Source organism: Narcine bancroftii, chromosome 6 (genome assembly GCF_036971445.1).
Source record: "Narcine bancroftii isolate sNarBan1 chromosome 6, sNarBan1.hap1, whole genome shotgun sequence".
NCBI lineage: Eukaryota > Metazoa > Chordata > Chondrichthyes > Torpediniformes > Narcinidae > Narcine > Narcine bancroftii.
In genome coordinates, this window is record NC_091474.1 from 65847559 (window position 1) to 65875107 (window position 27549).

Consider the following 27549-nt stretch of genomic DNA (forward strand, 5'->3'; position numbering starts at 1 on the left):
ATTTACTTTTGCCAGTGAAATTATTTTGAGAACACCGCTCTGGAAGCAAGTTACATTTGTGGTGCTCATTACAAGGCGAGAAGAGAAAATCTTGCTGAACTCACACTAAACTTTTTTTTCTACTGTTAATCCAAAAATCTCTTTCTCAATAATGGCACATCTAATGTTTCATGAAAATGGCATGACTGGTCTGATCATGATCACCTCTCATAAAATATTGGCTTATTTTGACCAGTTGTAACTGTTGGTTCCTGAATTAACTCGTAGAGAGAGTGGAGACCACCAAGTTATACATATACCAACGGACGACCTCCTCATTAGTCAGGAAGGCACAGCACCGTCTACACTAGAACAGAACCCCCCCTTTAGGCCTGGAACAGAAAAAAAAACTGCCAAGACTAAAGATTCAGTCTCACCAGTGACCTCCTCTGTCTAAAGGACCTGCGGGGAGCAGGGGTGGGAGTAGTCTACTGTTCCGCCAGCCGAGTGTCTACAGGCGGTGTTGGACAAGATGGAGAGGGTACTGTCCATGTCGGGGGATGTAGGTCACAGAACTGAAGGGAGGCGAGGTCAGTGCCCTGATGGGAGCCGGTCCCGTTGGAGTGAAATCTGCCGGGGGTGGTGTCCCAGGCAACTCTGCCCCTAACAGTGAACCCCATTGTGGGGTAGTGTGAAATGCAGGGTTAACAGGGGTGTAACGAGTGGTTCTGGGCTCTCCGGCATGCGCCAGATCCCGGACGGGTACAGTGTCCTCGTGGCCATTGGGATACCACACAGAAGCGTATTGAGGGTTTGCATGAATGAGGTGCACCTCTTCGACCAACCCCTCATGTGCCTCCTGAGCAGGACCTGACCTGGTGTCGCCAACCATGGGGGAATCGAGGAACCATTTGCAGACTTCCAGGGAAGGCAAACATGCATCGTGAGGGGTGGTGTTCGAGGCAGTACAAAGGAGTGAGCGGATGGCATGCAATGCCTCTGGTAGGACATCCTGCCAGCGCGACGCTGGCAGGTCTCTGGACTTCAGGGGCAAACAGTGGTGATCTCCCATCCCACCTGTCCATTACCCACGGGGTTATAACTGGTGGTCCTACTGGTGGCTATGCCTCTGGTGTGAAAGTACTGGCGCAGCTCCTCGCTCATGAACGAGGAACCCCGATCACTGTGGATGTAATCGGGGTACCCGAACAGGATGAGATACTGCGTATCTGTGGCCAAGGTAATATCCAAACAGGGGATGGCAAAAGGGAACTGAGAGTTCTCGTTGATTACATTCAGGAAATAAATATTTCTGTTTGACGAGGGAAGGGGGCCCTTGGAATCAACGCTCAGTCGTTTGAATGAGCGAGTGGCCTTAATGAGACGTGCCTTGTCAGGTCTGTAGAACTGTGGCTTGCATTCTGCACAAACCCAACAGCATCTGGTCATGGACCTAATATCCTTGATGGAGTAAAGGAGGTTCTGAGTTTTGATAAAGTGGAACAGTCTCGTAATTCTGGGGTGGCAGAGGGAATCGTGTTGGGTTTGGAGACGGTCAAGATGCATACCAGCACACATCCTCCGGGATAGGGCATCAGGCGGATCATTGAGTTTACCTGGTCGGTACAAGATATTATAATTATAGGCGGAGAGCTCAATTCTCCACCTGAGGATCTTGTCATTCTTGATTTTACCCCACTGCTTCGTGTTGAACATGAAGGCGACAGCTTGTTGGTCCATCAGCAGGGTAAATTGTTTCCCAGCCAGGTAGTAGCGCCAGTGGCGCATCACCTCAACAATTGCCTGCGCCTCCTTCTCAACTGAGAAGTGCCATGTCTCAGGGTCGTGAAGGGTATGGTCTTCTACTGGCCTGCCTGCCTGGTTTAGTGTGGCGGCCAGCGCAAAGTCGGAAGCATTGCTCTCCACCTGAAAAGGGATGGATTTGTCCATGGCATACATCGTGGCCTTAGCGATGTCCTTCCAGATCTGATGAAAAGCATCGTGGGCCTCCGTTGATAATGGGAATGTTGTGGACCTAATGAGGGGGTGGGCCTTATTGGCGTAGTTGGGCACCCATTGCAAATAGTAGGAGAACAACCCCAGGCACCTCTTCAGTGCTTTCAGGGTTCGGGACTGGGAGCTCCATGAGGGGCCGCATGCGGTCAGGGTTTGGGGCAATGACACCATGTGCCACGACAAATTCCAGGAGAGCCAGGTGATTGGTATTAAAGACACACTTGTCTTTATTGAATGTAAGATTGAGGGACTTTGCAGTCTGCAGAAATTTAGCAAGGTAAGGTTAGTGTCATAGTCCTGCTGATCGTGGCCGCAGATGGAGACGTTATCGAGGTAGCGGAAGGTCGCTGCCAGATTGTGCTCCTCCATCATCCTGTCCATCACCCTCTGGAACGCGGAGACACTGTTGGTGACACCAAAGGGAACCCAGAGAAAATGAAAAGTTTCCCGTCAGCCTCAAAACCTGGATAAATTCAGTCACAGGGGTGGAGGGGAAGCTGGTGATAGACCAACTTAAGGTGAATGGTCGAGAATACACAATATTGTGTGACCTTGTTGACCATGCCGGCTATCCGGGGAAAGGGGTAAGCGTCTAGCTGGTTGAATCAATTGATAGTTTGACTGTAGTTAATGACCATCCATGGCTTGATCCCACCCCTGACCACCAGGACCTGGGCTCTCCAGGGGCTGGTACTCGGAGCAGTGATCCCTTCCACCAGGAGTTGCTGAACCTCAGCCCAGATAAACATCATGTCCTCAGTGCTGTAGTGCCTGCTCTTGGTAATGATGGGTCGACAATCCGGGGTGACAGAGGAGATACCCAAAGGGTAGTGAGGCCACAGGCCAGAGCTGGGTACTGCGGGCGGGGTGAGGGATCTGTGAATTGTAGGTTGCTCACTGTGAGGGGTGGCTGGGGGCCTCTGAATGCCATCGTCACGCTCTTGAACTGGGTTTGAAATTCCAACCCAAGAGGATCAGTGCACAGAGTTGGGGCATAACAAGCAGCGAGAAATTATTGTAACACTCATCCCCCACCGTCAGAGATGCAACACAATACCCCCCCGATGTCAGTTTGGTGGTCTTTGGCTGCCAGCGATATCAAGCCGCTCATCGGTCAGACTGGGAGCGAGAGTCTGCAGGCAATGTCCAGGTGAATAAAACTTACTGTGCTGCCGCTGTCAAATAGGCAGTTTGTTTTATGTCCATTCACCTTGATCTGCATCATTAAGTGGGCGATCGGATAAGGGCTGGTCTGATTCAGCATTACAGATGCCAGGATCGATGCACCATCTTCTTCGTTGGCATGGAGACCCGATGCACAAGATGGCGGTCTCCATGTTGACCACGCAGTCATGGCTGTCGATGAAGAAGGCGGAAAAGGCGTCGGCGGAGCAGGCTGCGCCTGTGTAGGCCATGCAGAAGGCGGGGGCTGTGGCAGGTAAGATGGTGCCCCTCTCTGCGCGTATGTGGTCTGTACTGGAAGTAGGGGCAGGATCCGCCCGTCAGCTGTACACGCCGCGCTGCTTCGAACAGAGGTCTTAGCTTGACATACCCGCAGACAGTGTCCCCTCTTTTCGCAGCTGTGCCCCTCGTGGGACAAAGTTGTCATGGGTGCTTCGGCTGCCCTCAGAAAAAGCACTTTGTGCGTTTGGTCACCACCATTGCCATCGTCGGGTCGCCCGGCCCCGATTCCATCTCCCAAGATGGTGGCATTTTTGACACGCAAATGGAGGGCCTGCTTTCGATTCTGCATGGCGCTGGGCCGAGTCTAGAGACCTGATTAACTGTATGGCTCACTTCAGTGACAACTGGTCCTCGAGGAGGTGCTGTCGAATGTAATCGGACCTCAAACCCGACACACAGGCGTCCCGGACTAGGTCTTTGATGCATTTGGCCAGTGGTATAGGAGCCGTTGAACTACTCCCACAGTCTTTCCCCAGCACAAGCAAGGAATGAATGAATGAATTCTTGGGTCGACCCACCAGGTTGTTGCTTTCGAGAAGGCGGGAGATAACACGAGTAGACGTCATTGATCATTGGTATAGAGGGCTCAACCATCGCCTTGGTGTACATGACACAGCCCATGATTGCCTGGAATGCTCTCTGGCCAACTCTTGTTTGCAGTACCTTGAACTTCTCTTCATCAGAGTCCACCAGGTCAGCAGCACCCTCGAGGAAATTACCAAAGCAGCCGATCCACTTCTCATAGAGTTCAGACAGTCCTGGGAATTGGGGGTCCACTTCCAGTCGATCAGGACGCAGCAGCTTACCCATTACCAGAGAAATAATTTCTGTGTGTTAAATTGTAGGGCACTACCAGTAACCAAAAAGACAAGCTGAGGGAATGATAGGCTTTAATACACAGAAGAACCTTGCTGGCCCGGATCCCAGGATAGGAATGGAGGCAAGGGAGAGGTGGCTCGACCTTTATGGCCCAGGACCATGGGGAAGGAGTCATAGGGTATGAGTCATCCGTGGGTGGGCCAGCTGCATATATCCAACCGACAATGATAACTATATACAACGTATAACCACAATTATTGTGTGGGATGGTAGCTGCAAAGCATTGGACTGGATGTCAATACAGAGGATCATTGAAACGGCTGAGAAATTCACTGAGGTTGTAGTGGTAGCTACCAACACTGAAACACACCTCAGGATGCTGAGGGGTTTCAGTTGAACTGATTTATTTGAACTTCACGCACGCCCTTTAAGGGCATTGTGCTCTGCCCCGCGTGGGCAGTGATGTCATCACATTGCCCGAGGTGCGCGCTGTGGCCTGAGCTCAGATACCCATGCTGGCATGGCGATACAAGCAGGGGCTGGTTTGCCACGAGAGATGTGTGCCGCCATAGGGTCACCCTTTCCTCAACTGACCACATTTACTGGAAGTGTAGCCTAAATAGGACTGGAAGAATTTTTGATGACCCTATCCATCCAACCCTCTACTAGCAGGGAGTTTCTTCCTGCAAGCTGTGAGATTGATCAATGGTATCCTGTGACCAAGTAAATCTTCCCAAAATATTCTATATATTTATTTTAAATTATGTGTTTTTGTATATATGTGATCATAGTATAGTCTGCACTGCAGTCGGGAGAATTGCTGTTTCTCTGCTTGGACAGGGTGTCCCCAGGTTATCAACGAGATCTGTTCCCACGTCTGTCTTTAAGTTGAATTTGTAGGTGATTCGGAACAGGTGCATATGGTTCTTATTTATCGTCAGTTAGTCAAATGTTTGTCGTGGTATTGTTTAAAAAGAAATTAAAGAAACTGTTCTTAAAACAGTTTGGATAGAGAAAAAAAGATCATGATTAAAAGTTAGCACTTACGCTCATTCCATCGATGCCCTGCATGCATCCATGAGGTAATATTATGCACGTGCCATGAATTGGGAGTGTAATTTGTTCGTAACTGCAAATGTAAGTCGGACGTTCATAACCCAGGAACTCCCTATATAGATAGAGTCAGGTGATAACAATTTTTTTGGGTATTTAAAAAAATTTATTTAATTTCACAAATGCATTTAAAAAAAAGCTTGTACATAAATTTCTTATTTGAAAATAATGAAAAAAATTAATACATGGTGATTTTTATGCATATTCACTTCTAGGTCTTCTGCAAGTTTAGTTCTAACATTTGATTTTTCCATTAATGTACTTTATTTCCTTCATCATTACCATCATTTGCTTATTTAAATTCTGTATTCTCAGAGTTTTTCCCCCCCCACTTAACTCCTGGGGAGGACAAAGTTCTGTAATGTATATGGCGCAAGTCTTCAGCTGGAGGAACTCAATGGCTCAGGCAGCATCCACAGTAAGTAAAAGGCAGTGGACGTTTTGGGCCTGAGCCCTATGTCATGAAAAATGTGGCCGATAAAGGCCCCAGACCCGGTTACCTTTTACTTCCTAAAGGTGGCTGTGTGACTTATGCACCATCAATTACTCAAAGACTGAAGATGAGAAACCAATTGGCTTTTATTCACGAAGGAACAAAGGCATGCCCATACTACCCGACTGTCCTGCACTGAGGAGGGGGCTGTGGAACCGTCACCTTTGTACAGGAGCCTGTGGGGAGGGGCTACCGCTACAGCCGGCCAATGGAGTGCCAGACCGGACAAATACATACAACAGTGGTTTACCACATTTCACCCCTTTTTAAAAAGAGCTCAGCAGGGCAAAGTGGTGCTTACAAAGTCACAAATTAAGTCTCTCAGGTGGTCTGGTCATTCGTTGGGACTGTCGTCATCCCGGTTGTGACTGCAGTGTGGTGACAAGATCCTGGATGGTCTTGGGTGCCAATATGTGCTCATTGGTGCTGGTGCGTAAGCAACAATGAGTCTGGTGTATCCTCTGTTGGGAGGAGGCAGGGTACCATGGTTCAGGTGCATCGTGTGTGGTCAGGGGTGAGGGGGGTGATCAATGGAGGTTCCCTGGATGAGCCAGATCACTAATGGAGACAGTGTCCTCGTGTCCATCAGGATACACCACGTAGGCATATTGGGGGTTGGCATGGAGGAGGTGGACCCTTTCGAGCAGAGGATCAGAACTTATGGCTCCTCACTTGCTTCCATAGCAGGGCCGGCCCTATGGATATCATCCACGCCGGCAACATGGTCCCTGTTGCCAGTTTCCTGGGAAAGGAAGACATGCGTTCATGAGGTGTGGCATCAGTGGCAATACACAGAAGGGGCTTGATGCAGTGGAGCACTTCTGGGAGGACCTCTTTCCAGCAGGAGACTGGAAGGCCCCAAGATCAGGAGGCCTTGGTTCTCCCTTTCCACTTTGCTGTTTCCCTGGGGGCTGGAGCTAGTGGTCCTTCTTGTGGTGATTCCCCTGGCCAGCAGGTACTGGCGCAGCTCATCACTCATTAAAGAGGACCCCGGTCGCTGTGGATATAGCTGGGGAAGCCAAATAGAGTGAAAAGACTGTGCAGGGCCTTGATGACTGTGGCAGCTGTCACGTCAGAGCAGGGGATGGCAAATGGGAGTATTCGTCAATGATATTGAGGAAATACATGTTGCGGTCTGGGGAGGGCAGGGGTCCTTTAAAGTCAACACAGGCCCTCGAAGGGGCAGGTGGCTTTTATCGACTGTGCCCTATCTGGCTGGTAGAAGTGTGGTTGGTACTCAGTCCAGACCTGGCAATTCTTGGTCATGGATCTGATCTCTTCAGTGGAGTTTGGCAGGTTCTACACTTCTATGAAGTGGAAGAACCTGATAACTCCGGGGTGGCAGAGATCATTATGGAGGGTTTGTAAGCAGTTAATCTGCCCATTGGCACAGGTCCCGCAGGACAGGGCGCCCGGTGGATCATTAGGTTTCCATGGCTGGTACAAGATATCATAATTGTAGGTGGGTAGTTCAATTCTCCACCTCAGTCTCGTGTCATTTTTAATTTTGCCCCACTGCTGGTTGTTAAACACAAACGCATCTCCACGTTTGTCAGTTAGCACGGTAAATCGTTTACCAGCCAGTTAATGCTCCGGTGTGTACTACCTCGACCAAGGTGTGTCAAATTTCTGGGCCCTGTAGGGTACAGGAAAAGAGAGCAACTGGTCTACCTGCCTGGTTAAAGGTGGCAGCCAGGGCGAAGTCTGATGCATCACTTTCCACCTGGAATGGGACAGATTCATCCACAGTGTGCATTGTGGCCTTGGCAATGTCTGCCTTGTTGTGGTTAAAGGCTGGACAAGTCTCCGCCGTCAGAGGGAAGGATGTGGATTTAATGAGGGGGAAGGCCTTGCCTGCATAATTAGGGAACCATTGGGCATAATAAGGGAAGAACCTGACTGGGGAGTGGGAGTTCCAGGAGCGAGAACATGCGGTCAAGGTCTGGGCCAATGACTTTGTTCTCAACGACACAGCCGAGGATGGCAAGGAGGGTTGTGCGAAATACGCACTTGGCCTTGTTGTTCATGAGGTTAAGGAGCTTGGCGGTGTGGAGGAATTTCTGGAGGTTGGCATCAAGGTCCTGCAGGTTGTGGATGCAGACAGTGATGTTGTCAAGGTACGGGAATGTTGCCTGCAGCTCGTATTGATCTACCATGCGGACCATCTCCCACTGGAAGACCAAGACGTTGTTTGTTACACCGAAGGGGACCTGCAGGAACTGATGGATCCGGCCATCTGTCTCGAACCCAGTGTATTGGTCTAAGGTGAGTGGAGGAAAATTTAGGGGAGGTCAGAGGTAGATATTTTGGTGGGTGCCTGGAATGGATTGCCAGGGATCGTGGTGGAGGCTGGTACAATAGGGATATTTAAATGATTCTTAGACAGGCACATGAATGTAAGAAAAATGGAGGATTATGGGTGTGAGGGAGGGAAGGATTAGAATTCAGTGGTTCTCAACCTTTTTCTGTCCACTCACATACCACTTTAAGTAATCCCTATGCCACAGGTGCGCTGTGTTTAGTAAGGAGTGGAATGTGAGTGGAACGAAAAAGTTTGAAAACTACTCTTTTAATCGTACCTCATTGACTTGTTATGTGCAATGTTTCAGAACAAAAGGAATGGGCCAATGACAATTTTTCTCAAGCAATAAATTTCAGTAACAATTAGATCTAGAGCAGTGATTCTCAACCTTCCCTTCCCACTCACATCCTACCTTAAACAATCCCTTACTAATCACAGAGCACCGATGGCATAGGAATTACTTAAGGTGGGATGTGAGTGGGAAGAACTGGGTTAGATTGTTGTGGGGTAAGTTTTCATAGGTCGTCACAGTACTGTGGGCCGAAGGGCCTGTATTGTGCTGCAAGTTTCTAGTTCTGGAAACCACAGAAGAAACATTTATAAATATTACATTTCTTCTATTGTTTTTAGTTGCTTGCCTTAACACTCCATTTTACTTGAGGGTGCAGGGAGGTGGATTCGAAAGTGTCTCAGAAAGTGTTGCGCAGCAGAGGGAAGGTGGAGAAAACAGATGTTTTGAAATAAGTTCAGTAAGAGTGTCAAGGTTTGGTAACGCTGTTTCGATTGGATCATTTGCGAGTCCGAGATTCTGAAACCATGTAAACGTGGCAGTTAAGGGCAGTACTTAAGAAGCTGTTCTTGGCTTTGCTTTCACTGCAGATAGGGGAATGAGTCATTTGCTTTACACAGGCCAGATTTATTAACATGCTTTCAATGGCCTCCTCGCTGGTTGTAATCTAAGCAGGCTGAACAAATGATTGCAATATGGTCCCTGAACATATGTTAACAAGAATTAACAAATGGAGTCATTATGTTTTAAAGTCATTATATTGTGAAAGCAATGTAGATTTGAATCGGCAGCAAATTAATTGTGTAAGAATTCCACGTATGAATTAAATCTTGTTTGGATGTATTATTGAAACTATTAGATTTTCAAGCAGGTGTCCTGGACATTCACTCGAGGTGAGCTACTTAGTTACTTGCACCAATGATGCTTTCCATTTGCATAAAGTTTCATATGATCTTTATTCATCTCAGGAATAGTATATGGAACATGCCACATGGTGCACAGTCCATGCTTTCTCATAAGCTGAAGGTTATATATGTTCTATATTCTACAGAATACTTGCTACCTTACTAAGAGGGTATGGAACATGGTACATCCGGCATGATGAATTGAACATGGTGTAGTGTCGTGGTACGGGTTGCAATGACTTGTTACATGTGAAGTGTATGTAGTGTAGAGTTGTGGTGCAGAGTCGTGGTGCAAGGTGAAGAGTCGTGGTGCAGAGTCGTCGGGTCATGGCGTGTAGCACATTCGCAGTGTAGAGTTGAATGGCAAGGCGCAGTCTCAACACTGAGTCATGGTGCGTGGCGCAGAGTCGCGGCGCCTAGTCGCAGTGTGTGGGGCAGAGTCGCGGTGCGAGATGCAGAGATGTGGTATAGAGTCATGTTGCGTGGTGCAGAGTCGCGGCACTGAGTCCTGGTGTGTGACGCAGAGTCACTGTTCATGGCGCAGATTCGCGATCTGGAGTCATTTTATGTGGTATAGAGTCATGGTGTGTGGCGGAGAGTCGTGGTCCAGAGTCATTGTACATGGTGCAGTGTCACGGTGCGTGGTTCAGAGTCATGGTGCTGACATTCACACGCTATAAACAGGAGTTCAACACACCCTCCCGGACCCCTGATCACTGGGAGGTGGCTCCAGACCACAGTGTACACAGGGGTTATATTCACCCTCCCGGACCTCTGATCGTCGGAAGGTGCAGCTCTATTGCAAGTTTTGACCTATAGGAATACTACGACTCAGCTAGACACACAGTAGTGACCTGGCATGGAGTGGTATCCAGGACTCGGACCACGAGGCAGAGAGAGATAAATGTGCTCTGTGCTGGTGCCTAATACATTCCTAATCTGTGTGTCTAGCCAATAGTGACGTTGAGTGATTTGAATTAGCCAACACAACAGCAAGGAGTGCACTAATTAGTAGCTGGTACGTGATGTGACTTCCAAATAAGTTATTTTAAAAATATTTTTATTGATTTCACTGAAGAACCTGTACAAACAAAAAGGATACAATTCAATAAGATAGTATGGGCAGTTACATAAATTAAATAAGATGCATCACTAACATATGTAAATGGTCTGTTCCTGATGGGGAAGACAGTTACCTCCGGCAATACACACATTGTTGACAGGCAGGGAGGCCACGTTTCCTCCCTGCTCAACAGTGGTGCATTGTAGTGGTACATGGTTCATTATCGATATGTGTGGTCCTTGGTTCGTGGTGAGTGGTCATGGTACATGGTGCACAGCCATGGTATATGTTCGTGGTCATGGTGTGGAGTGTATAGTCATGGTGCAGAGTCATGTTATGTGTTACATGGTCGTACGTGGTTGTGGTGCATGTCATAGTGCGTGGTTGGAGAACATGGCCGTGGTTTGTGGTCGTGGTGCAGAGTTGTGTTATGTGGTTCATGGTCGTGGTGCAGAGTCGTGGTATGTGCATCATGGTGCGTGGTATGTGGCTCGTGGTCATGTGTGATCTTGGTCGTGGTTCGTGAGGCGTAGTCGCATTAGGTGGTATGTGGCGCAAAGAGCAATTCAGCACAGAACAAGGCCCTTCAAGCCCACAATGCCTGCAGAGAATACGATGCCAAAAGAGGTTGTTTATACAGCCCGTTTTGGACTCTGTTGGCACATTGGCTTTCTCGTCACTTCCTGGAGTAGAATGAGCAAAACTCAGAAAGAACAAAAATGTGTTATCTGGAAGGTTTGCTGTCTCCCCAACGTGGGTTTCAAAAGTGATCCACCAGCCCCCCCAGAAAAGATGGCACATTACCTAGAGAAAAGACGTCGACAATTCTGCCTGGAAATTCCCCCATTGTTGGTTCTGCTGAATGCTGTGAGCCACTGACAGTCTTGAAAATTTGGGATGGGTGGCTTCATTGGGAGCAACTCATTGCTCCTTTGTGCTCCCATATTTTCTCCTCATGAGGGGATGAATCTGCCTGCATTTTGTGTTTCAGCAACCACCTCCTTCCCTCCCTCCCACATTCCCAAAACGGGCTGGGTGTGCAGGCTATTTGGTCACATGGGTGTAATTGGGCAGTACAGGCTCATGGGCCGGAAAGGCCTGTTACCATGCTGTATCTCAAAATTAAATTACAATCATGTTCCAGCTCACCAACATCAGCGATTTTAAAAATTGGTATCAAGAGCAACCTTTCCCTTTTGTTGCCCTGCCCACCTGCAGAAGGGCTTTACTGCTGTCCCAAAATTTATCTTACCTCCATTCTATTTTGAGTCATTGCTTCCCCTCCCCTCCACCCCCTAAAGCAAACCGGTTCACATTTGGGATGCTGCTGTTGATGCATTTCTTTCAGTTTGCTTTGGTTAGAACCCCCCCCCCCCCCACCAGAAACATAAAATAAACCTGCTTCGACAGTGAACAACTCGAAGGCCCAAAGCCAGTGTTCATAGCTACGTCAGCAGTCATTTTAATTCAGGGCACTCTCACCTCATGGGCATGGGCTTCAACAATATTTTTGAGGCAACACAGTTAGTGGAATGTTAATACTGCGCCAGCAACCCGAGTTCGAATGCACCCCTGCCTGCCCGGAGATTGTATGTTCTCTCTGTGTGGGTTTCCTTCGGGTGCTCCAGTTTTTTCCCATGTTCCAAGACCACACAGGGTTCATAGGTTAATTAATGGCTGGCAAGGAAAAGAATTGGATGGGTACATGGTTAGGAGAGGTATGAAGGGCTATTTTGCCTCTGATCGTTCCATTTTTGTGCTTGCGTTTAGCATCTGTTACCAATGCGCCAACTTTCCTAATATTGACTGGCACTTCCTGTCTGCAAGAGGGATAGGGGGCAGAATCTGTGAAGTGTATCTAAGAAGGTTTCCTGACACAGTATGTGGACCAGCCGACGAGAGGAGAGGCCATACCGAATCTAGTGCTGGGTAATAAACCTGGTCAGATGGCAGACCACCGTATTTCACTGAAAGTGACCCCCCCCCCCTCCCTGAGCGTCAGCATGGCTTTGGACAAGGATTGAAGCAGACAAAATGGGAAAGTGTTCAATTGGGGTAGGGATAATTACAATGGGATGAGGCAGGAACTGGCAATGTTCAAGGGTGAAAGCACAGCACTAATAGGGAGGAAGTTTAGGGACCACGGTCTGGTTTCAGGATGGGGTTGTCCCACTGGGACAGGGAAAAGATGGGAGGAAGAGGGAACCATGGCTGATGAAACAGGTGAAGCAGATAGTTAAGAGGAAGGAGGAAGCAGACATTAGATATAGGAGGCAGGAAGGGCTCATGAGAATTAGATGGTAGCCAGGAAGGAACTTTTATTTAAAAAAAAGGACAGGAGAGCTCGAAGAGGGCATGAGAAGGCCTTGGCATGTAGGATTAAGGAGAACCCCAAAGTGTTCTATGCGTGTGTGAACAGAAGACAAGAATGAAGGATAATGGAGGCATCATGTGTGTGGAGGAAGAGGAGGTTGGGAAGGTATAAATGAATATTTTGCTTCAGTATTCATAAGGGAAAAGATCCTTGATCAGGATGGGGTCAGAATAGAACAGACCTGTGTGCTAGACGATGTTGAGATTAAGGAAGATCTTCTTTGAAAACATTAAGATTGATTAATCCCGGGGGCCAGACAGGTTGCTATGGGAAGTGAGGGAAGAGATAGCTGGAGCAGTGATTATGATCTTTGAGTCCTCTTTGGCTACAGGGGAAGTATCGAAGGATGTTATTTAAAAAAGGTAATGGCGAGAATCTTGGGAATTATAGACCAGCAACGCAGTGGTGGGAAAACTTTTGAGAGGGTTCTTGAGGCCAGGATTTATGAGCATTTGGAGAAGTCCAGTCTACTCAAGGATAGTCAGCATGGCTTCGTGATGGGAAGGTTGTGCCTCACGAGTCTAATTGAGTTTTTGAAGAGGTAACAAAAATATTGATGAGGGTTGGGCAGAAGTTGTTGGCATTTGACTAGGTCCCCCATGAGTGAGACTCATTCAGAAAGCCATGAGGAATGGGATTGACAGAACCTTGGTTGCATGGATTAAAATTTGGCTTGCATGTAGAAAGCAGAGAGAAGTACTGGAAGCAAAGTATTCTGCCTGGAGGTCAGTGACTAGTGGATTTCTGCAGGGATCTGTACTGGAACCCCTGCTCGTTGGAATTTTTATAAATGACCTGGATGAAGAAGCAGAAGGATGGGTCAGTAGGTTTGCAGATGATACGAAGGTTGGAGGAGCTGTGGCTGGTGCTGAAGGTCGTTGCAGACTTGGGTAGAAAAGTGGCAGATAGTTTTCAATCTGGTAAGTGTGAGGTGATGCATTTTGGAAGGACAAACCAGAAGGCTGAGTACAGGGTTGGGTCCAGTACATCCCTGAGGTCGCCATGCAGGTTGATAGGATAGTTAAGAAGGCCTATGGGATTCTGGGCTTCATTAGTTGGGGGATTGAGTTCAGGACTAGAGAGGTCATGTTGCAACTCTACAAATCTCTGGTGAGACCACACTTGGAGTACAGTGTGCAGTTCTGGTCACCCATTGAACTAGCCTCCACAGTCGACTGTGACCATAGATTTACTACACTTTGATGAAATAAATTTCTCCTCATTTCTGTTCTAAAGGGATGTCCATTTCTTCTGAGGCTGTGCCCTCTGGTCCCAGGCTCTCCCACTGCTCGAAACATCTTCTCCCACATCCACTCTCTCCAGCCCTTTCAATATTCAACAGGTTTCAATGAGATCTTTCTAAACTCCAGTGAGTACAGTCCCAGAGTTAACAAATGGTCCTCCTATGTTAACCCCATCATCCCCGATATCAGTTTTGTAAACCTCCTCCGGACCCACTCCAAACACCAGCACATCCTTCCTTCCGTATTCGACCGAACACTGCTCTCAATACTCCAAACATGGTCTGGCCATCCAAGGCTTTGTAAAGCCTCAGCATTACATCCTTGTTTTTATATTCTCGCCCTCTAAAACTGAATGCTGACTGTGAGATTCAGGTCAACATGAGGAGCTGGGCTGTGTGAATGGGTTCAGTGTGGGGGATGAGTGAGATGATGGTCCTTTTTTTTAAAATTTTTTATTTTTCACACCATAAACCACATTAACCATGATACATACTTTTTCCTTTTCAAATATATACAGTGCCATTTTCTCCCCCCCCCCTCCCTCGTCCCATCCCACCCTCCCTACCTCCCCCCTCCCGTCCATTTAAAGTACAAAATCTAGGATACATTAAACCAGTCAAACAATGTTGTCATTCAATAAAAATAAACAAGAAATTCCACTGAGTCAATTCTTTTCATTTCCTTCTCCTTTAGTTAATTTAGGTAGTGAATGTCCCCGGTAGGTTTTCGCTATTGTGTTTCATGAAAGGCTCCCATATTTGTTCAAATATTTCAATATTATTTCTTAAACTATATGTTATTTTTTCTAATGGAATACATTTATTCATTTCTCTATACCATTGTTGTATTTTCAAATTATCTTCCAATTTCCAGGTTGACATAATACATTTTTTTGCTACGGCTAGAGCTATCTTAACAAATCTTTTTTGTGCATCCTCCAAATCAATTCCAAATTCTTTGTTTTTTATGTTACTTAGGAGGAAGATCTCTGGATTCTTTGGTATATTGTTTTCTGTAATTTTATTTAATATTTGGTTTAGATCTTCCCAAAATTTTTCTACTTTCTCACATGTCCAGATTGCATGAATTGTTGTTCCCATTTCTTTTTTACATCGAAAACATCTATCAAATACTGTTGGGTCCCATTTATTTAACTTTTGAGGTGTAATGTATAGCCTGTGTATCCAGTTATATTGTATCATATGTAACCTCGTATTTATTGTATTTCTCATCGTTCCAGAACATAACTTCTCCCATGTTTCCTTTTTTATCTTTATATTTAAATCTTGTTCCCATTTTTGTATAGTTTTACCATTTGTTTCCTCATTCTCCTTTTCTTGCAGTTTAATATACATATTTGTTATAAATCTTTTGATTATCATTGTATCTGTAATCACATATTCAAAGTTACTTCCCTCTGGTAACCTCAGACTACTTCCTAATTTGTCCTTCAAGTAGGATCTCAATTGGTAATATGCCAGCACTGTATCTTGAGTTATATTGTATTTATCTTTCATTTGTTCAAAGGATAATAATCTATTTCCTGAAAAACAATTTTCTATTCTTTTAATCCCTTTTTTTTCCCATTCTCTAAAGGAAAGGTTATCTATTGTAAAAGGGAGTAACTTGTTTTGCGTCAATATTGGTTTTGGTAATTGATAATTTGTTTTATTTCTTTCTACTTGAATCTTCTTCCAAATATTGAGTAGATGATGTAATACTGGAGAACTTCTATATTGTACCAATTTTTCATCCCATTTATACAATATGTGTTCAGGTATCTTTTCCCCTATTTTATCTAATTCTAATCTAGTCCAATCTGGCTTTTCCCTTGTTTGATAAAAATCTGATAGGTATCTTAATTGTGCGGCTCTATAATAATTTTTAAAGTTTGGCAGTTGTAAGCCTCCTTGTTTATACCATTCTGTTAATTTATCTAGTGCTATTCTCAGTTTCCCCCCTTTCCATAAAAATTTCCTTATTATTTTCTTTAACTCATTGAAGAATTTCTCTGTCAGGTGTATTGGCAATGCCTGAAATAGGTATAATATCCTTGGAAAAATGTTCATTTTAATACAGTTTATCCTTCCTATTAGTGTTAGTGGTAAATCTTTCCAATGCTCTAAATCGTCCTGTAATTTTTTCATTAGTGGATAATAATTGAGTTTATATAGTTGGCCGAGGTTTTTATTTATTTGTATACCTAGGTATCTTATTGCTTGCATTTGCCATCTGAATGGTGATTCCTTCTTAAATTTTGAGAAATCCGCATTATTCATAGGCATTGCTTCACTTTTATTTACGTTAATCTTGTAACCCGACACTTCTCCATATTCCTTCAATTTCTTATATAATTCTTTTATTGATAGTTCTGGTTCTGTTAAGTATACTATAACATCATCCGCAAATAAACTGATTTTATATTCCTTGTCTTTTATTTTTATCCCTTTTATATTATTTTCTGTTCTTATCAATTCTGCTAGTGGTTCTATAGCTAACGCGAACAATAAAGGTGATAGTGGGCATCCCTGCCGTGTTGACCTGCTTAAGTTAAATTGCTTTGATACATATCCATTTACTGTCACTTTCGCCAATGGTCCCTTATATAATGCTTTAATCCAATTAATATACTTCTCTGGTAAACTGAATTTTTGCAATACTTTGAATAAATAATTCCATTCTACTCTGTCAAAGGCCTTCTCTGCATCTAAAGCAACTGCTACTGTTGGCGCTTTACTCCCTTCTACTGCATGAATTAAGTTAATAAATTTACAAATATTGCCTGTTGTGCATCTTTTTTTAATAAATCCAGTTTGGTCTAGATTTACCATTTTTGGTACATACTCTGCTAATCTGTTTGCTAATAGTTTAGCTATTATCTTATAATCTGTGTTAAGTAATGATATTGGTCTATATGACGCTGGTGCGAGTGGATCTTTCCCTTCCTTTAGTATTACTGTAATTATTGCTGTTTTACATGAATCTGGTAAACTTTATCAATCTGGTTGATTACTTCCAGGAGGGGAGGAATTAATAAATCTTTAAATGTTTTATAGAATTCTATTGGGAATCCATCCTCTCCTGGTGTCTTATTATTTGGTAATTTTTTATTATCTCTTGTATTTCTACTATTCCAAATGGTTCTGTTAATTTATTTTGTTCCTCTATTTGTAGTTTTGGTAGTTCAATTTTAGTTAGAAATTCATCTATTTTCCCTTCTTTCCCTTCATTTTCAGTTTGGTATAATTGTTCATAGAATTCTCTAAAGTTTTCCTTGATCTCCTTTGGATTATATGTGATTTGTTTGTCTTTTTTCCTTGATGCCAATACCATTTTCTTAGCTTGTTCTGTCTTAAGCTGCCATGCTAGAATTTTGTGCGATTTTCCCCAGTTCATAATATTTCTGTTTTGTCTTCATTATATTCTTCTCCACCTCATATGTTTGTAGTGTTTCATATTTTATTTTTTTATCTGCCAATTCTCTTCTTTTAGTTGTATCTTCCTTCATTGCTAATTCTTTTTCTATATTTACTATTTCCCTTTCCAACTGCTCTGTTTCCTGATTATAGTCCTTCTTCATCTTGGTTACATAACTTATTATTTGCCCTCTAATGAACGCTTTCATTGCATCCCATAGTATAAACTTATCTTTCACTGATTCCGTGTTTATTTCAAAATACATTTTAATTTGTCTTTCAATTAATTCTCTAAAATGCTGCCTTTTGAGTAACATGGAGTTTAATCTCCATCTATACATTCTTGGAGGGATGTCCTCTAACTTTATTGTCAATATTAAGGGTGAATGGTCCGATAATATTCTAGCTTTATATTCTGTTTTTCTTACTCTATCTTGCATACGAGCTGATAACAAAAATAGGTCTATTCTTGAGTATGTTTTATGTCCAGCCGAGTAATATGAATATTCCTTTTCCTTTGGGTGTTGTTTCCTCTATATATCCAAAAGTTGCATTTCTTCCATCGATTTAATTATAAATTTGGTTACTTTGTTCTTTCTGTTAATTTTTTTCCCAGTTTTGTCCATATTTGAATCCAAATTCAGGTTGAAATCCCCTCCTATTAATATGTTCCCTTGCGTATCTGCTATCTTCAAAAAAATATCTTGATCTTCTTCGTTAGGTGAATGTACATTGAGTAGATTCCAAAACTCAGAATATTTCTGACATTTTGTCATTACATATCTCCTTGCTGGATCTATTATTTCCTCTTCTATTTTAATTGGCACATTTTTACTAATTAATATAACTACCCCTATTGCTTTTGAATTATACGACGCTGCTGTTACGTGTCCTACCCAATCTCTCTTTAATTTCTTGTGTTCCAATTCAGTTAAATGTGTTTTTTGCACAAATGTTATATCAATTTTTTCTTTTTTCAGTAAATTTAGCAGTTTCTTCCTTTTAATTTGGTTATGTATTCCGTTAATATTTAAAGTCATATAGTTCAGCGTAGCCATTTTATACTTTGTTTATCTTCCCTTTCCGTTTCTCCATCATTACCTTTCCTTCTTATCCATTTCTGCTTTCTTGTTTTGAACACTTTATAAGACAACATTTCTAGAACATCAAACATTTTTCCTATTCTCCTATTTAAAACTTCTTTAACCCCAATCTCCCCTCCCCCTCCTGAGTTGTCCTTTATCCCTTGTCGGACAACCACATCTCCCCTCTCCATTTGGATTTGCGAATTCACTCGCAAACCTCAGCTGATTTTAAAGTGACCGTAACTCCTCCCCACCCAGCCCCCCCCAGAAAATATTTCAATTTTCATATGTAACAAAGGTCACTCTTTTAATTCCCTCCTTATTCCCTCTATTCCATTTCCCTCCCTTATTAATTCTTGTCTATACTCTATATATTTTCCTCTAAATACGGATACATTCATGTATGCACACTATATATATATATATACACACATATACCCCTTTACACATATACATATAGATCGTGGTCATTTTTACTCTTATTACATGTCTTCATCTCTCTGCTTGTTTTGTAGTTGTTCTGCAAATTTCCTTGCTTCCTCTGGATCTGAGAATAGTCTGTTTTGTTGCCCTGGAATAATTATTTTAAGTACTGCTGGGGACCTTAACATAAATTTATATCCTTTTTTCCATAAGATCGTTTTCGCTGTATTGAACTCCTTCCTCTTCTTCAGGAGTTCAAAACTTATGTCTGGATAGAAAAAAAATTTTTGACCTTTATATTCCAGTGGCTTTTTGTCTTCTCTTACTTTCTTCATTGCTTTCACCAATATATTTTCTCTTGTTGTATATCTTAAGAATTTTACTAAAATGGATCTTGGTTTTTGCTGCGGTTGTGGTTTCGGAGCTAAAGTTCTATGTGCCCTCTCTATTTCCATTTCTTCCTGTAATTCTGGTCTTCCCAGGACCCTGGGGATCCAATCTTTTATAAATTCTCTCATATTCTTGCCTTCTTCATCTTCCTTAAGGCCCACTATCTTTATATTATTTCTTCTATTATAGTTTTCTATCATATCTATCTTCTGAGCTAACAGCTCCTGTGCTTCTTTAGCTTTTTTATTAGATTCTTCTAATTTCTCTTTTACGTCTTTTACTTCCATATCTACAAATGTTTCTCGTTTTTCCATATTTTCCACTCTTTTTGCCAATTCTGATATGGCCACTTCCATTTTATTCATTTTTTCTTCTGCATTCTTAATTCTTCTTTTTATCTCATCAAATTCTTGTAATTGCCATTTTTTCACTGATTCCATATATTCTTTAAAAAAAGATACATCCATTGTCTTGCCTTTCTCTTCTTCTTCCATTTCTTTCTGTTCTTCTTCTTCTTCCTCTGGGTTGACCATCTGTTGTTTCCTTGTTTTCTTTTTACCCTCTTCTTTCTTGTTGTCGTTATTGTCTGTGTTCTGCACCTGCTGCTGTGCTGCAGGTGCCTCTCTCAGTTGTGGAGATCGACTCCGCAGCTGTTCCCCCCCTCCCGTCAGTGTTTTTTTTTCATGCGCGGTTGCGCACTTTTACTCGGCTCTGCGAGCCATTTTTGTAGTCCCGAGCCTGGAACTTCCACTGACCTGTGGGAGCGGGCCTCTCTCTCCGCGGCGGGCCTCTTCGGACAGGTAAGGCCTTCACCTTCTTCTTCCGACGTCTTTCCTTCTTTTCTTCCCGTTGTTTTTGGTTTTTATTTCTTCGCTGCCATTGTCTTCACACTTTTACTTTCACTTTGTTTTGGTTTTTAAGTTTGTGCCTTTGTTTTTTCTCTATCTTTTTTTAACTTTTCTGGAGAGGGCTGGAGTTCCCCGACCGGCCACTACTCCATCATGTGACTCCCCCCAGAGATGATGGTCCTTGATGTGGGGTTTTATTTTTTTGTCTTTGTTAGGCCCTGAATATGGGTTTCAACTGTGTTTGGGGTGAGTGCAATGAGGATTAGTTTGGAATGAGTGGAGGATGTGTTGCATGGGTCAGTGAGTCATCCTGGGACAGTGGTGTGTGTGTGTGTGGACATAGGGGGGTAGTGCATACAGTTTGTGTGGGTTCTGTATCTATGTTGGATAAGTCGTGACAAGTCCATCATGTACACAACTAGATGTATATGCAGAGTTAAACAAGAAAGCCTGCAGAGACTGTGATTGAGGGCAGGGCACAAAAGTGCTGGAGGACTTCAGCAGGTCACGCAGTGTCTTTTTGAAGCAAAGGAATATAACCGACGTTTCGGGTCTGAGCCCTCCGTCAAGGTCTACGCAAGCAGCAAGCAGGTGGCAGAATAGAAAGGTGGAGGGGAGGGAAAGGGTGGGGGGAGGAGCACAGGCCAATGTTACAGAGATCCTGTGAGGGGGAGGGGGTGTTGTAGGAGTGTGCCTGGATCCACAGCACATCCTCGTAAGGAAGGTGCAACAGCACCTATGCTTCCTTAGGAAGTAGAGGAGGGTAAGGCTACCGGCCCCCATCTTGACAGCATTTTGCAGGAGAACAACTGAGAGTGTCCTGCCTGTCTGCATCACTGTGTGTTACAGTAGCTGCAAAGTATCGGGCCAGAGATTGATACCGAGGATCATCAAAACGGCCAGGAAGATGACTGGGGTCTCCCTTTCCTCTGTTGACGACATTCACCTGTGAGCATTGCCTAAATAGGGCTCAAAGAATTATTGAGAATCCTCTCCATCCATCACACAAGATCTTTGTCCCACTACCATCAGGAAGGAGGTACAGGTGCATCAAAATCAGGACTTGCAGGCTGGAAAATAACTTCTTCCTGCAGGCTGTGAGAATGATGAAGGGTATTCTGTCAATGAATGAGTAAATGATCCCAAAATATTTATATTTATTTTCCATTATATCTTTATGTATATCTGTGATTATTATATGCTGTGTACTGTGTGTACTGTGGACTGGGGAAATGCTGTTTAATCGGGTCACTCGTCTGAGTGCTACTGGTACCATGTAACCCAGTGCTACCTGTCACATGTGGTCAGTGACTAAACCAGCTCCCCCACCAGCCTTGCTTGGTATGGAGGGTGGCTAGACACTCTGCAGGATGAAAAACAAGACCTGTCAAATGGCAGACCAACCCTCTCGTAGGGTCAACGGCCATCTAACCAACACATGCCGTGAAGGGCATCCCTTGCATCGAACCTTGGCCTGGTCATTCACTGCAACAAACCTCCCCCAGCCGTCTTGGACCTCACCATGCCACTGGATGTGGGAGGGGATGTCGAGAGGGTGGGTCTGGACCTGGGCAAACCCCCCATTCACCTAAATCCATTCACGCACACGCTGTTCCTTTCTGAGGAGTGGGGTATAAACCCCCACAAACTGACTGAAAGGAACCATAATCATCCTATGGTATGGAGAGCCAGAAATATTATACAGTCAGATAATAAACCAGAATTTGGTTACGGTGGAAAGAGTGTTTAAAAATAAAATATTGATAGGAATGTTACTGGAACTATGATTTACAAGGAGAGCTTGGATAGTCTCCCTGATTCGGGTCACTTAACAGGTTGATAAAATCACGAAAAGCATAGAGAAGGTGAATAGTCACAGTCCACAGACAAGGGGAGTCTCAAACTATAAGTTAAAGTGAGAGGGGAAAGATTAAATGAATAACCCCACATGTCTGTCCATGGCCTTTCACACTACCCCACCCTGACCACCCGCAGAACAACACCTCACTTTTTGTCCGGGCACCCTCCAACCCCAGGGCATGAACATTGAATTCACTGCATTGCACTCATCAGCTTGCTTTTTCCTCCCTCCCACCCACCCACCCCCCATTAACTAGTCATTCCAGTTCCTTCTTCCTTTCTCTCTCCACCTAGCTTAGACTCCTCCAAACCCCCCCCCTCGCCACCCATCATCTCCCCCTTCCCCCGTTTGTACCCCCACACCTTGATAAAGGCTCCAGCCCAAAATGTTGGTGATGTATCTTCACCTCTGCTACATAAAGGCACTGTTCAACCTGCTGAGTTTCTCCAGCATTTGGATGCATTTTCATAGTCCAGTGTTGATGGGCATCAAATATTTTGGATAATGTTAAGCCAAGTTCATGCAGTAACGTGGAGAATCCATCACATAAAATAGTTTAGTGTCTCTCCTAAATATACTGTTGCATTTTTCTTCAGTGCTCGAACACGAACTTCTGGATGATATTGAGGATGATCAGGAAGAGGGCCAAGCATTTGACTTTGACAGTGATGAGGTCCCAGAAGCAGATGGCGAATCCACCCCTGAACACCTACCTGTGTTCCTAAATGCACAGGGGCACGGGTCACCAGAGAACGACGTCTGCCACGAAATCACAGGAACCAGCAACATGAGCCCACGCGGAGATGGTGCAACTCCTAGCTCAGAGACCAAAGCGCAAGGTATTTGTGCCAGAGGGAAAACCCTGTGCAGTTCTGAACCGTGACTCGCATTTCAAAACATTCAGTGCTCGTGCAAATCTTGTGTCCAACCTCACTGGGCTTGGGGGGGGTGGTGGGGAGGTGTCCAGTCTGAGCCAGCAGGGGCGGGCTGTGTCTGGGAAGAGTGCAGATTCATCAGGATGATATCTGGCTTCAAGGTGTACAATGATGAGATGAAATCGCATTCAACTTTCAGATGGTGTTTTCAATATCATTGAGTGGAATTGTGAAACATTGAGTGATGCCCAGGCCATTTAGCTCCCATTGTCCAGCCCCATGTAGACAGCTGCAGAGGCCTAGTCTCTACAACTGGGGTCCAGAGGCACCACCCCTTTCACCACCAGCTCCCAAAGTCCAGCCCACTCTGTGTCCTAATTCCCAGGACTCCCCCTGCTTCTTTCCCAGTGACCCATGCCATGTGTTGCACTCAGGACTGGGGTGGAGTGTGTGGCCTGGGGTGGGGTCCAAAAGGAGTCCCTGGTCTGTGGTGTAGTCCAAGGTCTGAGGAGGGGGTTCCTGGTCTGGCCAGGGTCTCTCATCCGGGGTGGAGTCTGCACAGGCTTCTCTGATCTGGGGAAGGGCTCTGGGGTGCACTCTGACCCGGGTGGTCCCTGTGGCCTGTGTGGGGATGTGTTCTCCATCATCCTGCCGAGGGACTCTTGCAGCCCGGGTGGGGTCTCCGCGACCTAGGTGGGGTCTCCCTCTTCCAGGCAGAGGTTACTCTGGCAGAGCCGCTGGTCTGGGGCGGAGTCACTGGTCAGCGAAGGGTCTCCCCTCCTGCACAAAGGTTCTGGGATCACATTTTTAATTGTCGCAGACATATTCCAGCAGTTAAAACCTAATCATGTGATTTGTTATGTTAGGAATGTTTTATTGATATTAAAATAATTCTAATTAACAACACGAAGCACTTAAAATGAATGACAAAACAGGTAGTTTGGCAGGTGAGTGGGAGGCTGGGTTTGGACCAGAGCCTGCTTAGAGGGCCTGACTGAGGGAGGCAGTACTGCTGGGGCTTCTCTGTCACCAACCAGCGGGCCCAGATTTGGGGGATAGGTGAACTGAAGAAGTATTGGGTGCTGGAATTGGGTACTTGATGTGTGAGGACGAAGTAGAGGTTGACTCCACGAACTTTCGGAAGCACTTCAGCATTAATTGCCCAGGTGATTAGGTTAGGGTGGGGGTCGTGGACCAAGTTGCTGATGAATTTGGAACCATGCCGATGACAGGCACATGGAAATGATGGGCTACTGGGCTTTATTCCGAGCAGTGTGACCTGTGACTCCCTCCCTCCAGACTTCCCTGAGCAGGCTTGCCTAAAAATGCTGAGCAAATGGAGTCTCTAGCACAGCTGGGCACACAGTCTTGGGGAGCCACAGCAACACGGGACTTGGCCGAGATACATCCAGCTAGGGTCCCTTGCGCTGTGACCACAGCGGCCATGCGCCAGGCCTGGACCTGCTCTCAAGCCGTTGGTAGCAGGCACTTGGGAATCTCTGCCACAGCCTGCCCGACCCCGCCCCCCCCCCCCCCCCCCCCCCCCCCCCCCACCGTGCCTCCTGAAGTGAGGGGCAGGCTTCAGTGGGTGCCCGCATCAGTGTAGAGTTTGCAGAAGGCCTGTCTTGTTTGCAGGGAAGAGAGGTCAATCAGGCTGACACTGCAACACAATCAGAGTCCTGCTGGGGTCCCCGACTCAGGGCAAGAAGGCATCGCTTATTGATGAACTTTGCTTACTTCCGGCAACTGACGTAAATCTGCCCGTGCAGAGACAAAGGAATCTTTCAAATGACTTGAACAGAGCCATACAAGGCAAGGACTAGTTCTTGGGGAAGACGAGGCTTTTATTGACACCCTCACGAATTCCGTCAGTCCAGATTGGGGAGCGACACAAAAGACTATGCTTTTTCTCCTCTGTAGTTATATTTCCAATATCTGTGTGATAAAGTACTAGTTCAAGTGCTATTTTACTCTTAACCGTTCAGAGCTTTGTGAGCTCTGACAAGTCATGCGATTGGATATAATTTTTTAAGAGGGTTAGAGTCAGTGTCCCACCTTCAATCCTCCCCATGCTGTCTGTGTGGAGTTTGTACACTCCCCCCTCTGTTTTCACCTGGGTGTCTTCCAGCTGCTCCGGTTTCCTTTCACATGGAGGAAACTCGCTTTACAACCTCCAACCGTGCGGCTCGGTATGACAGCAGCACCGCGTACAAGTTCACTGACGATACCACGGTATAAAAAGGGGTGGTGAGTCAGCATACAGTAGGGAGACTGAAAACCTGGCTGAATGGTACACCAACAACAACAACCTCGCACTCACTATCAACAAAACTAAGGGCTGGTTTTCCCTTCCTGAAGTCAACAATCTAGTGATCATTCGGGGGATCAGAGGTGGAGAATTAAGTTCTTGAGGGGGTCACTATCTCGGAGGATCTTTCCTGGACACACACATGGCATCGTGAAGAAAGGCCCTCTGCTTCCTCAGGAGTTTGCAGAGGTTGGGTCTGACACCGGAAACCCTGGCAAATTTCTACAGAGGTGTGGTGGAGAGTGTGCTGCCCGATTGCATCATTGTCTGGTAAAGGGACACTGATACCCTGCAAAAGGTAGTGGACACAGCCCAGGACATCACAGGCAAAACCCTCCCCACTATTGAGTACATCTACGAGGAACGCAGACGTCGGAGGGCAGCAGCAATCATCAAAGACCCTCACCACCCAGCACACACTCTGTTCTCACTGCTGCCATCAGGAAAGAGATGTAGGTGCCACAAAACTCACACCACCAGGTTCAGGAACAGCTGCTACCCCTCCCCCTTCAAACTCCTCAAAGACAAACTCAATTAGGAGCCCCTTTTCCACTGGGATCCCAGTTAATTGGCTGTGTAGTGGCCTGGGATAGGAAGCCCTTTGTGCCATTTCCTCTGGGCCACCCTTAACTGGAACTTATCCCTGGGGATAGGAATGTTTTACCTTCATTTGGAAATGGGCGACTTTCTGCTGTCCCTTTACCACTGGTTTTGCTGATGTCAGCAAACGCTGGGGATATGAGTCGGGGTCGAGGTGGTTAACCCTCGCCGTGAAATGACGTCATTTGGCGCTGGTGCGCTGACAGTTTTCTTTTTCCACTGTACCCTGTCCAGTTAATTCCTGGGACAAGGGACCAGTAAAAAAGGGGCAAGGGAGTTATTTAAGGACTTTTAATTTCACTTTATTCTTTCCTCTGAATTGCACAGTCAGTTTGTTGACATGTTTACATTGAGTCAGGTTTTTTTTTGCATGACCAGTAAGTGGTAATTCTGCCGCGCACGCAGGAATCTCAGGATTGTATGTGATGTCATGTAGATACTCTGACCATAAATCTGAATTGGAGTTTATTCTCATCCAACAATCAGACGAAGCAGCAGTTCTCCAGACCACGGTGCAGCAGATAATAATCACATATCTACATAATGATATAGAAAATATGTATGTGGGCAGATTTCAGAATAATCCATTGAAATTGGTGGGTTCATTGGCTGCTGTAAACATCCCCTTGCATTTGGGATTTAGTCATGGATCCTAAATTTTACACCAGAGAAAGTCACCCTTTGGCCCAACTTGTCTATGATGACCTTGTTTTCTCCTCAAACTCATCCCCTTCTTCAGCATTTGGCCCATATCCCTTCGCTGTCCATTTATCTGCTTAAATGTAATTAAATGTTGTCCCCTCTACTAATTCCTCTGGCAGTTCATTCCACAACCGTCTGTGTCCAGAAGGTGCTCCTTTGATCTCTCTTAACTCTTTCCCCGCTCACCTTAAATCTGTGTCCTTCAGTGTTAGATTTAGGCCAGACCACAATTAACGAGGATTGGAAAGAACATTTCCTCCACGATCTACACAGCCCCACAGGGCTGTGTTCTTAGCCCCCTGCTTTACATGCTATGCACCTATGACTGTGTAGCTCAGTACGAAAAATTTGCCGATGATACCACAGCAGTGGGTTGTACAAAGATAGGGGATGAGGTAGCATACAGGAGGGAGATTGAAAATGTGGCTCACTGGTGCACCAACAACAACCTTGCACTCAATGTCACAAAACTAAGGAGCTGATCGTTGACTTCAGGAAGGGAAAGCCAGAGGTGTACAATCAAGTGATCATGGGGGATCGGAGGTGAAGAGAGTGAGCAAATTTAAGTTCTTGGGAGTCATTATCTTAGAGGATCTTTCTTGGTCCCAACACACTAATGGTATCATGACATCGCAAACCCTGGCAAATTTCTACAGAAGTGTGGTATAGAATGTGCTGACCGGCTGCATCTGGTATGGAGACACCAATATCCCTGAGTTTAAACGCCTCTAAAAGAACGTCTACAGGGAATGCTGCCATTGGAGAGCAGCAGCAATCATCAAGGATCCGCACCACCCAGCACATGCTCTGTTCTCACTGCTGCCATCAGGAAAGAGATATCGGCGCCACAAGACTCACACCACCAGGTTCAGGAACAGCTGTTACCCCTCCACTATCAGACTCCTCAACGACAAACTCAATCAGGGACACATTTAAGGACTCTGACTTGTGGACTTTATTGATTTTTTTTAAATTTCTCT

At 45.2% G+C, this 27549-nt stretch overlaps 1 protein-coding gene across 6 annotated transcripts in view; it reads left to right on the forward strand.

Moving 5' to 3' along the window:
• arhgef10 (Rho guanine nucleotide exchange factor (GEF) 10) overlaps positions 1-27549 on the forward strand; it is a 266890-nt gene that overhangs the window by 72661 nt on the left and 166680 nt on the right. For 5 of the 6 annotated variants that reach the window (XM_069885202.1, XM_069885207.1, XM_069885208.1 and 2 more), the window contains exon 3: positions 22681-22923. In XM_069885202.1, coding sequence (XP_069741303.1) covers positions 22681-22923 — 243 coding nt within the window. Of the gene's footprint in view, positions 1-5726; positions 5810-22680; positions 22924-27549 lie in introns of those variants that run through there. The other variant, XM_069885204.1, reaches the window with a different exon arrangement.